Source organism: Salvelinus fontinalis, chromosome 8 (genome assembly GCF_029448725.1).
Source record: "Salvelinus fontinalis isolate EN_2023a chromosome 8, ASM2944872v1, whole genome shotgun sequence".
Taxonomy (NCBI): domain Eukaryota; kingdom Metazoa; phylum Chordata; class Actinopteri; order Salmoniformes; family Salmonidae; genus Salvelinus; species Salvelinus fontinalis.
This window is the reverse complement of record NC_074672.1, coordinates 21589251-21601483: the sequence shown is the minus strand read 5'-3', so window position 1 is coordinate 21601483 and position 12233 is coordinate 21589251. Positions and strand designations below refer to the sequence as shown.

At 49.1% G+C, this 12233-nt stretch overlaps 1 protein-coding gene across 2 annotated transcripts in view; it reads right to left on the bottom strand.

Annotated features, from left to right (window-relative positions):
* LOC129860862 (plexin-A1-like) overlaps positions 1 to 12233 on the bottom strand; it is a 334577-nt gene that overhangs the window by 290392 nt on the left and 31952 nt on the right. For both annotated transcript variants that reach the window (XM_055931720.1, XM_055931721.1), the window contains exon 2: positions 418 to 1787. In XM_055931720.1, the coding sequence (XP_055787695.1) occupies positions 418 to 1590 (1173 nt within the window). In that variant the 5' untranslated portion in view covers positions 1591 to 1787. The remainder of the gene's footprint in view (positions 1 to 417; positions 1788 to 12233) is intronic.

Sequence of the window (12233 nt, the reverse complement as noted above, 5' to 3'; positions counted from 1 at the left end):
CAGATATGTCTGCGATCTGAAATGGCCTATGAGGTTAGCTGCTTCCGCTGTGACTCAGTTGATTGACTTGAGTTATTTGGATAGAGTTCTAACTCCAATGTTGTGGATGTGTGAGTCAGTGAGTGTGTCTAATTGAGATCTAGCTGGGATGGGTAGGCCCCTACAGACGGCAGCTCTCAGGAGGGCTGAATGTCTGCTCTCTCTACTCTCTACTCCCTACCCTCCACCTCCCTAACTGCAGCACATATGCTCCAGTCCCCAGGGACAGACCAGAAGGAGCCTCTCTCTCTCACACACACTGGATTTAGGAAGATGGAAACGGAAGCATCACCCAGAAAGAGGTGCTTTACCTAAATACATCCACTTCATCATCACAATAACTATCATTCATTCCCACACAGTGAAAGTTGGACTTACTGAGTTGATGCAGGCTAGTTCCTTGTTGAGCAGCCAGGGCAATGACAGTTTCCCCTCTCCTCTGTAGCAGGACTGGATACGCTCCTTGATCTTCTCCTTGATGCGGCGCAGGGTGAACAGGCACAGGGCTGATTCCTTGGGGGGCTTGGCCCGGTTCTTCTGGCCCTGGGCGAACACCGTGAACAGCACCTCCTCTTGCTCTGAGATGCCCAGCGAGCGCGCCAGCTTGGTCCCGGGTCGGCTGAGGTAGGCGTCCTGCACCAGACGGTACTCCACCCCGTCCTTGGTGCAGCCGATGGGGAACTCCACGTAGGAGTAGAACTTGGGGTCGTCCACGCAGAGACGGACGATCTTAGAGGTGAAGAACTGCTCCCCGCTGGCGTCGGGCGAGGTGAGCTGGGTATCCAGCTGCAGGGTCAGATAGTAGACAAACTGTTCGCTGCTGAAGCCGTAGATGTAGTAGATGTCGAAGGCGGGGAACTTGGAGAGCGTGTCCGAGGGGATCTTGAGCTGCGAGGAGACAAACTCGTCCTGATAGACGAAGCTGAACATGTCGGCATTCTCCTCGTTGGCCATCAGCTTGCGGCTGGAGAGCGTGGGGAAGTACTCTGACTTGCCGTCAATGGGCGTGCCCACAAACAGCTTGCCAGCCCCTCCCCCGCCCCCGGCCGCGTCTCCACCGATGACTACCCCAGACATGGTGCCAGCCTCGGCCACGCTGGACAGGTAGTGCTCCTTACGGTGGTGGGGCTCACCCAGCTTGAACAGATCATCCAGCCTGAGGAACTGGCAGATCCCCTGGGAGGTGCTGCCGCAGGCGATCAGGCGGTTCTGACCGTAGTCCAGCAGCAGCAGCTTGTTGACGTTACTGGTCTGGGCCAGTTCATGGGGGCAGGACTGGACACCAGGAGGGGGGTAACACTTCTCATTGTCCACCACAGGGCCTGTCACGTGGTTGCGGAGCTTGGTCAAGTTGCTGGACAGCTTGAAGATCCAGTTGACCGCTCCCAGATACACCTCACCTGTCTTGTTGTGGACCACCAGGTGTGTGAGCCCCCCCTCTGGAGGGGAGAATGTCCTGAGGTCGCTGGGAATGGTGGCTAACACCCCCGACAACAGGAGGAGGAAGGGTAGGAGAGGGCCTCCCAGGACTGGGGTGGGGTGGCAGATCATGTTGGGCTCTGGTAGGTGAGGAGAGGTTCCTGAGTGTGTGTGTGTTGTTCTTCCTCTACTGAAGCTGTGGCTGTCCTACACCAGGCTGAAGGAAGGAAGGGAGGGGATGGTGGTGTAGCTCTGGCCTGGCGTCCTCTGGGCTCTGTGTCTCTGCTCTGTCGTCTATAACATGGTCCCCAGAGCCGCGGCCGCCAGCCCTGCGAACAGAAGGGAAAAAACCCATTAGGAGACAGAACCAGGGAACGCTCTCTCCATATCGATTGGCTAGGGTTTTAAAAGCTCTGCCAGCCACACAGAGCGGTGAGGGCAAAAACTAGTCATAATACATAAACATTCATTAATTACAGTAGGGCTTTAAGGGGAATCCTATACAACATTTAATGAGCATGTCAGGCTGCCAGTCAGAGCTATCACTAACTCAACACAGAGCATTAGGCTACATTAAGCATTAAGCATTAAGCATTTCATTGTACCGTGTGCACGTGACCAATAAACTTTGATTTAATTTGACAGACCATGTTGTGTCCTCATTTCTATTCTACACACACTGACTGCATCATCACCATCACCTGCAGCACTGGAGCAGGCGGACACAGCAATTGCAAGACACAGCTAGAAAGACATCCACTACTGGGTACTGGGATAGGAAAGTTCACCCAATCACAATAAAGAATGACTTAGGTAAAGGTAAAGTGCCTTTATACTCAAACATAGAGAACTCCCAGTGCTGTCAGTATGGCCTGAATATAGAGGGGGCAGACTTTGTAAGAATACACGTTCATTTTTTCTATTGCACTACTGTGTAATAGATGAAGCTAACACTATAAAAAGGATCAGGATGAGAAACGAAATATTACATTGGAAATGAAGAACTAGGGTTGCAAAGGGAGGGTATATTACTGGTAACTTGAAGTTTTCCAGTAAACTATCAGAATTTTGGTAACTTTCATGTTTTTTTTTTATTTTATCACATGACTAGTGGCCTTTTTCGGTACTTCAGATTTTCACAGGTGTCTGTAATTATCTCTGGCCCTCTGTAGCCTTATCGGATGTAAAATATATAAAATAATAAAATATTATGATTTTACAATATAAAATAGAATGACAAAACTGTAAAACATCATCTTAAATATAAACCATCAACTTAAAGAAAATTATTTGGTGTTTAATATGAGGTTTCCCACATTAAATCTCCTTATATATTTTTTGTTACTCTTTTATTTATTTTACTATGTCAATATGTCTTTGTTGTAAATGTTTTGGTGCCCAACCGGTGGCAGTTGTGAAAAAAGTGAATACTGTAGTTGGAAGAGTTGCCGATTTGATAGAAATAATGCCATTGCTGATTTTTTGCTTTTTTCATTAACTATTTTCTCTTGAACCATATGATCTATCCACTAGAAACTCATGCACAATATGAACACAGATATAATAAATGAATATATATATTTTTAAAAAGTTATTCAAGTATAAATGACCAAAGTTACCAAAGATTACCATAATTAACCTGTTAATTACCTACATTAATTCCAGTAACTTAGCTATGAAGAACAAAACAAAGAGGTTGACCGCACCACTCAGACCTTAAGGGGCTGCTTTAGGAGACACCGTTACGTTCCCTCTCTCTCTCAACCCTCTCTTTCATCCTTCAGCCTCTCTCTCACACTCCAGGCCCAGACAGACAGTTAATGACTGCTTTCAACTCCCAGTCCCTGTCTTACATCAGCCATCATGATCTGCTATATGAACCCACTGTTCTCCAGCCCATCAAGACAATGGGCACACTGTGTGATGGCTGCCGTTGGTGTTTGAGTCACAAAACCCACCATGGTCTCAACTCTCAACTCATTCACCACGCCATGCCACACTCACTGATGTAAATTAGCGCAATGAAAGGCTTCAGATCACACACGCATACACTCATATTCACAGACACAAGCATGAATGCGTACCCATTATAATCACAGATCTGTGACTCAACACACAGAGGCAATGGTTCGAGTGCACTAGTCTGAGATATTTCTCTGTAAATGGAGACATCAAAATGATATTATATATATCACAGGTCAATCTATCAGGTGCACAACTATGACAACGTTCTGTCACTGTGACAAAAAATAAACAATCAGAATGCCACACTTAAACTAATTTGACATTGTCCCTGAACCGTGATTGAATCTGAAAACTGAATATGTCAGTGCTTTAACTGAACTGGGACAAAAAACAAGTGGAAAACATTGAGTGAAAAGCAACTGTTTCATGTCTTGCAAAGAGATCAGCTAGCTAGAATATGAATTAGATTAACGACAGCAATGTTACTATTAAGATGTTTTAAGAGAAACAAGAGGGTCTGGATGAGAGACAGAGATAGAAGAAAGGACGGAATAGAGAGAAGTTGAGTGGAAGAGGGATGGAAAAGGAGAAAACAGCATAGGAACTGAGTGGTCGTTACTCTTTATGGCAAAACAATTCCTATTCCATCCCTGAGAGACGTAGGATGTTGATGATGGCTGCTCTTAGCCAGTCAGCCAGTCAGTCAGTTATTCAGTCAGCCAGCCAGCCAGTCAGTCAGAAATGCACCTGAACTCACAGGGCTGTCCATGGCAGAGGGAATGCAAGGCAGAATAAATTAATCAATGGGTTTGGCTGCAGAGAGCAGAGCAGAGTGGTTACCAGAGGAAGACTGAGGCAGGTTATGTTGTGGACGGACGGACGGCTCGGCTGGGCTCGGCTCAACCTGCCTCCTCGGATAATGGCCCCTGAGCCACAGCGCCAACACTGATTTATTGCTTGTGGCATATCAATTACAGCACCGGCCACAAAACTGGGGCCTCATACTTAAGTAAATTTATACACACTGCATCTTTAACATGGAGGTCACATCGGAGTCTGTGTGAGAGAGGCAAGCCACATGCAGCACCAGTAACACACCGCATATGATTTATCATTTCTATGATTTTATTTGGATCCCCATTAGCTATTGAAGAAGCAGCAGATATTCTTCCCGTGGTCCACACAAAACATAGAACATGACAAAATACACCACACTAATGGGCAGGAACAGCAGCACAAATGTAAACTAAGAACACTATGACTAAAGAACAATACGGCCAATATAAAAAAGAACAAAAAACAGAAAGTAAAGAAAAACAAAGAAATTAATAATATTAGGAATAATGTGTGTGTGTGTCTCTTCACAGTCCGCGTTGTTCCTTGAGGTGTTGTTTTATCTGTTTTTTAAAATGATTTTATTGCCTGCCTGATGAGTTACCTATAGCATAGATGTCTATCCATCCTGTTCTGTCTATCGATGTTTCACAGATATGCAAACACACTTATGTATGCACACACATACAGTATGCACTCCCAAGCAACAGTATAAACATTAAGGCTACAGCTTTGTGTATTCAGTGAAACATATACACACAGTCTGTTTCTCTAACAGGATGTACTAACATAGATGCACATGGAGGTGTAGGGTAAAGGTGCCCTCAAGTCAACATTCTGACCCTCTCACATACATATTCCAAAATGAGGTTCTATGGCAGATTAGGGCCTGGCGATATGGCCAAAATATAATATCACAATATTTTTCATATTTTTGATGGTATGACAGTATTTTATGTTTATGAATAATACATGTTCTTTATGAGTAGCGCATGACATACATTCTGAGTGATTTCAATGGGGCTTTCCCCATTCTGATTGTTTTATACTGTTCAATGAAACTTCAAGCTAAAATTATTTTCAGCATTTTCATACATTTTTGCATTTCCGTCACTCATTTGAGATCATTTCCACACTGCCACGTAGGGCTGCACGATAAGAGTAAAACATCTAGGCCTTACCTTTAACCAAATATTCCTATTGCAATTTGTCTTGCAATTTATATTAAAACACTTTAGTGAACTGTTAGAATCATGGAAATATAATGATTATTCAAATGCTATAGTTAGACTATAATAGTGGGCCATTTGAATACAGTGTTGTTTGACATGACAACTAATGAAAAAGCCAGGGAGGAGTTATTATGACAGGGTAGGACCAACGTTTTGGTCAGTGTTTCCTAGGGGACCTTATAATCTTTGGCTACATTCAAATGTTTTCTCTTAGCTACTTCATGTAGCTAACATATTCATGCTTTGCCTTTTCCGCTTTGATTAAGAAGACACTGTTCCACAAACAGCATGCTGATTTAGGCCTTTACCATCACTGGTATCAGGCTGTCTTAGCTCTAGCTATGTTTGCACTGACTCAGTACATTTTTGATCTAGCTAGCTAGCTAGCAAACTAGCGATTAGCAGCTAACACGATTTAGCCACAACTTGCTAAAAAAAATACAGACAGTAAGAAACACAAAATGTAATTATTCTAGAACGGTTATGGATGTATATTAAGAAGCAAAGTGGAAAGTGGAAACAGCATTGTTGTAATACACATCTTGTAATCCACATTTATGAACAGAACACAACTATTTTCTTAGGTTTTGCTTGAATATATTATGGTGTAACGACCCTGGGTTTATAAGCGCGGAAATCGAGCATGCTTCTGCGGCACAGTCGATAGCGCGCCGGACCGCGGGCTGGAAGGTCGAGGGTTCGAGATCTGCTCCCTGCTGTTCCATTACAATATTGAAAGTGTTTTAATGGCTAGTGTAACGACCTGGGTGTCGGTGGGGTGTGAAATCAGACGCAGGAACAGCAGAGCTTCAATGCGGTGATATTTAATGCCTAACCGGCAAACCAAAATGTCCAACACGGACTTACTGGGTGTCATAAACACCTGTCCTCTAACACGGGAGACAAACCCAGTACACAATACAAAACCCACTCCCGAAATCCACAGCAACAGACGAACAATCCCGCACAAAGAAGCATACAATCTGGCTGGCTAATAAAGCCACACTAATTACCAATTACCCCAAACCAGGTGATACAAATAAACACATAGGGAGGGGGAGAAAAGGATCAGTGGCAGCTAATAGGCCGGTGACGACGACCGCCGAACGCCACCCGAACGGGAAGGAGAGCCTGCCTCGGTTGAAGTCGTGACAGTACCCCCCCTCTGACGCGTGGCTCCCGCAGCGCGCCGACACCGGCCTCGAGGTCGACCCGGAGGACGAGGCGCAGGGCGATCCGGATGGAGGCGATGGAAATCCCTTAACATAGATGGATCCAAAATGTCCTCCACCGGTACCCAGCACCTCTCCTCTGGACCGTACCCCTCCCAGTCTACGAGGTACTGCAGGCCCCTCACCCGGCGTCTTGAGTTCAGAATGGCCCGTATCGTATACGCCGGGGACCCCTCGATGTCTAAAGGGGGAGGAGGGACCTCCAGCACCTCACCGTCCTGCAGGGGACCAGCTACCACCGGCCTGAGGAGAGACACATGAAACGAGGGGTTAATACGATAATAGGAAGGGAGTTTTAACCGATAACACACCTCGTTTATTCTCCTCAGGACTTTGAAGGGCCCTACACACTGCGGCCTCAGCTTCCGGCAGGGCAAGCGGAGGGGTAGGTTTCGGGTCGAGAGCCAGACCCTTTCCCCCGGTACAAACACGGGGGCCTCACTGCGGTGGCGGTCAGCGCTCCTCTTCTGCCTAGTAGTAGCTTGTTGGAGGGACTCCTGGACGGCCCTCCAGGTCTCTTTGGAGCGCTGTACCCACTCCTCCACCGCAGGAGCCTCGGTCTGGCTCGGCTGCCATGGTGCCAGAACCGGCTGGTACCCCAACACACACTGAAAGGGGGACACATTAGTAGAGGAGTGGCGTAGGGAGTTCTGGGCCATCTCGGCCCAGGGAATGTATCTCGCCCACTCCCCTGGCCGGTCCTGGCAATACGACCGCAGAAACCTACCCACCTCCTGGTTCACTCTTTCCACCTGCCCATTACTCTCGGGGTGAAAACCGGAAGTCAAGCTGACCGTGACCCCCAGACGCTCCATGAACGCCCTCCATACTCGGGACGTGAATTGGGGGCCCCGATCAGAAACGATGTCCTCCGGCACCCCGTAGTGCCGGAAGACGTGAGTGAATAAGGCCTCCGCAGTCTGTAGGGCAGTAGGGATACCGGGCAACGGGAGGAGACGACAGGACTTAGAAAACCGATCCACAATGACCAGAACCGTAGTGTTTCCCTGAGAAGGGGGGAGATCTGTCAGGAAGTCTACGGACAGATGAGACCATGGTCGTTGTGGAACGGGGAGGGGTTGCAACTTCCCTCTAGGAAGGTGCCTAGGAGCCTTACTCTGAGCGCATACCGAACAGGAGGAGACATAAACCCTAACGTCCCGAGCTAAGGTAGGCCACCAATACCTCCCCCGAAGGCTCCCCACGGTCCTCGTCACCCCAGGGTGACCCGAGGAGGGTAGGACATGAGCCCACCGAATCAGTCGGTCCCGAACACCAAGCGGTACGTACTTACGGCCCGCCGGACACTGAGGAGGCGCGGGTTCCGCCCGTAGCGCCCGCTCGATGTCCGAGTCCACCTCCCATACCACTGGCGCTATCAGCCTCGAGGCGGGGATGATGGGAGTGGGTTCGGTGGTCCTATCCTCCGTGTCGTAAAGGCGGGACAATGCATCAGCCTTTACGTTTTGGGAGCCTGGTCTATAAGACAACGTGTACCGAAACCGGGTGAAAAACATGGCCCACCTTGCCTGACGCGGGTTCAGTCTCCGAGCTGCCCGAATATACTCCAGATTCTGGTGGTCGGTCCAGATGAGAAAAGGGTGCTTAGCCCCCTCAAGCCAGTGTCTCCACACCTTCAGAGCCCTGACCACCGCTAACAACTCCCGATCCCCCACATCATAGTTACGCTCCGCTGCACTGAGCTTACTAGAGAAGAAAGCGCAGGGGCGGAGTTTTGGTGGCGTACCCGAGCGCTGTGATAGCACGGCACCCACCCCAGCCTCGGACGCATCCACCTCCACTATGAATGCCAAAGAGGGATCCGGATGCGCCAACACGGGAGCATCCGTGAACAGAGCCTTCAACCTGTTGAAAGCTCCGTCCGCCGCCGCCGACCACCGCAACCGCACCGGGCCCCCCTTTAGCAGTGAGGTAATGGGAGCCGCCACCTGGCCAAAACCCCGGATAAATCTCCGGTAGTAGTTGGCAAAACCCAAAAACCGCTGCACCTCCTTCACCGTGGTTGGAGTCGGCCAATTACGCACGGCCTTTATGCGGTCACTCTCCACCACCACCCCCGAGGTGGAAATGCGATAACCCAGGAAGGAGACGGCTTGTTTGGAGAACACACACTTCTCAGCCTTGACGTATAGGTCATGCTCCAGCAGTCTGCCAAGCACTTTGCGCACCAGAGATACATGCGCGGCGTGAGTAGTTGAGTAGATCAGAATGTCATCGATATACACAACTACCCCCTGCACGTGCAGGTCCCTGAGAATGTCGTCTACAAAGGATTGGAAAACGGCTGGAGCATTCTTTAACCCATACGGCATGACGCAGTACTCATAGTGGCCCGATGTGGTACTAAATGCGGTTTTCCACTCATCTCCTTTCCGAATACGCACCAGACTGTACGCGCTCCTGAGGTCCAGTTTTGTAAAGAACTGCGCTCCGTGAAATGATTCCACCGCCGAAGCGATGAGAGGTAGTGGGTAACTAAACCCCACTGTGATGGCATTTAGACCTCTATAATCAATACACGGACGCAAACCTCCCTCCTTTTTCTTCACAAAAAAGAAACTCGAGGAGACGGGTGAGATGGAGGGCCGAATGTACCCCTGTCCCAGAGACTCCGCGACATATGTCTCCATAGCCAACGTCTCCTCTTGGGACAAAGGGTACACGTGACTCTTAGGAAGCGCAGCGTTAACCTGGAGATCTATCGCACAATCCCTACCCGGTCGATGTGGTGGTAATTTCGTCGCTTTCTTTTTACAGAAAGCGATTGCCAAATCGGCATACTCGGGGGGAATGCGCACCGTGGAACCCTGGTCTGGACTCTCCACCGACGTGGCACCAATGGAAACTCCCAGACACCTTCCAGAACACTCCTCTGACCACCCCTGGAGAACCCCCTGTCTCCACGAAATATTGGGATTGTGCCGGGCCAACCAGGGAACACCCAGCACCACTGGAAACGCAGGCGAATCAATAATAAAGAGACTGATACGTTCCCTATGATTCCCCTGCGTTACCATGTCCAGGGGAACTGTGACCTCCCTGACCACCCCTGACCCTAATGGCCGGCTATCTAGGGAGTGAACGGGAAAGGGAGAATCTATCGGCACAAGCGGAACGCCCAACTTACGGGCGAGTCCGCGATCCATAAAGTTCCCAGCTGCACCTGAATCGACTAGTGCCCTATGCTGGGAAGAGGGGAAAAAATAAAGGAAAAAAATTGAGACAAACATGTGACCAACAGGGGGTTCTGGGTGAGTTTGGTGCTGACTCACCTGGGGTGATCGAGAAGCGTTCCGCCTGACATCTCGACTCCCAGACAGACCCCCCCAGCACCGGTCGAACGTGTGTCCTCTCCGACCACAGTTGGTGCAGGGGGGGCCTCCTCCTCCGGTACCCCTAGGCGCGGCCCCTCCCAACTCCATCGGGATGGGAGCCGGGGCGCTGGGTGGTGGAACGCACAGGACCCTCTCCGAACGCCCGCGGGCAGCCAGCAGAGTATCCAGTCGGATAGACATGTCAATAAGTTCATCTAGAGAAAGCGCGATGTCCCGACACGCTAGCTCCCTGCGGACGTCCTCCCGGAGACTACACCGGTAGTGGTCAATAAGGGCCCTGTCGTTCCACCCTGATCCCGCGGCCAAGGTCCGGAACTCCAGCGCGAAATCCTGTGCGCTCCTCTTCTCCTGCCTGAGATGAAATAGTCTCTCACCCGCCGCTCGGCCGTCTGTGGGGTGGTCAAACACGGCACGAAAACGACGGGTAAACTCCGGGTAGTGCTCCTTCGCGGAGTCCGGGCCATTCCAGACTGCGTTGGCCCACTCCAGAGCACGACCCGTTAGGCAGGAGACGAGGACACTCACCCTCTCCGCTCCCGAGGGAGTGGGGCGAACAGTGGCCAGGTATAGCTCCAGTTGGAGTAAGAACCCCTGACAACCTGCCGCTGCTCCATCATAATCCCTCGGGAGCGTAAGACGGAGCGCGCTGGAGCCGGGGGATGAAGAGTCCTGGGGGGGGGGAGCCGAAGGTGGAGAGAGGAGCCCACTCCTCTCCCATCGCTCCATTCTCTCCATCATTTGGTCCATGGCGGATCCGATCCGATGGAGGACAGTTGTGTGGTGGAGAACCCGTTCCTCCATCGATGGGAGAGGGTTGGCTGCTGCTCCTGCTGACTCCATTTAAATTGGTGCGGGATTCTGTAACGACCTGGGTGTCGGTGGGGTGTGAAATCAGACGCAGGAACAGCAGAGCTTCAATGCGGTGATATTTAATGCCTAACCGGCAAACCAAAATGTCCAACACGGACTTACTGGGTGTCATAAACACCTGTCCTCTAACACGGGAGACAAACCCAGTACACAATACAAAACCCACTCCCGAAATCCACAGCAACAGACGAACAATCCCGCACAAAGAAGCATACAATCTGGCTGGCTAATAAAGCCACACTAATTACCAATTACCCCAAACCAGGTGATACAAATAAACACATAGGGAGGGGGAGAAAAGGATCAGTGGCAGCTAATAGGCCGGTGACGACGACCGCCGAACGCCACCCGAACGGGAAGGAGAGCCTGCCTCGGTTGAAGTCGTGACAGCTAGATTACTAATCTACTCCATTTCCTCAAAATCCCACCCCCAATAACTAATTGACAGGTATGAAACCCTACCAATCCTAGAAACGCCATACAACAACAACAAAAATGTCAAGCTACTCATATGTATCCTGCATATTTTGTTATTGTGTAGGCCTAATTTGATGAATAGAAACAAAGAACAGCACTGCATACATACTGTAATTGCATTTTGGTTTTTAAAACCACACACTTCATACAAAAATCATTCTACTATAGCCTACCACAAAGAACAGCACTGCAGTGATCTGCTAATGTCCATCACTAGTAGGCCTACTGTATATATTGATGGCTCTCAGCCCTATGACTTGATGTACTAGCTAGCTCATTGTATTCCCTAGACCTGTGTGTCATTGTGATCCATGTGGAGTTTATACGTTTAATGTTGTTTTCAATGCTCCTTTGCTTCAAAACCAATTGCCCTTTGGGACAATCAGGTTGAACATGAACTACCTTGAGTATCTTGCCTTTTTAAGATGAGGGAAAATACACTTGAACAAATCTGCAAATCTGCAGTTACATGACTAGGCTACTATAAATTATTTTCCAATCATTTTATTATGAGGAATAAGAGCTGTGTCGTCTCAGCAGGCACACTACTTGAGCGTTCTGATTTTCCTCCAACGTGGACTTTTTTGAGCACCATTGTGTGTAGTGCTGGCACCATGAAAATGTTTCAAATGAACTGGTCTTATCAGCACACATATTTGATGCAACGAGGGTAGAAATTGCTTATTTGGTCGATATTAGGCCTACTTACCAAGCCAAGCAGAGCTGTTTTATCGACATAGAAATATCCTATGCTTTTTTATTTTGCCCATAGGTGCATACAAACACAGCTTGGCTACCTTGTAACCGTG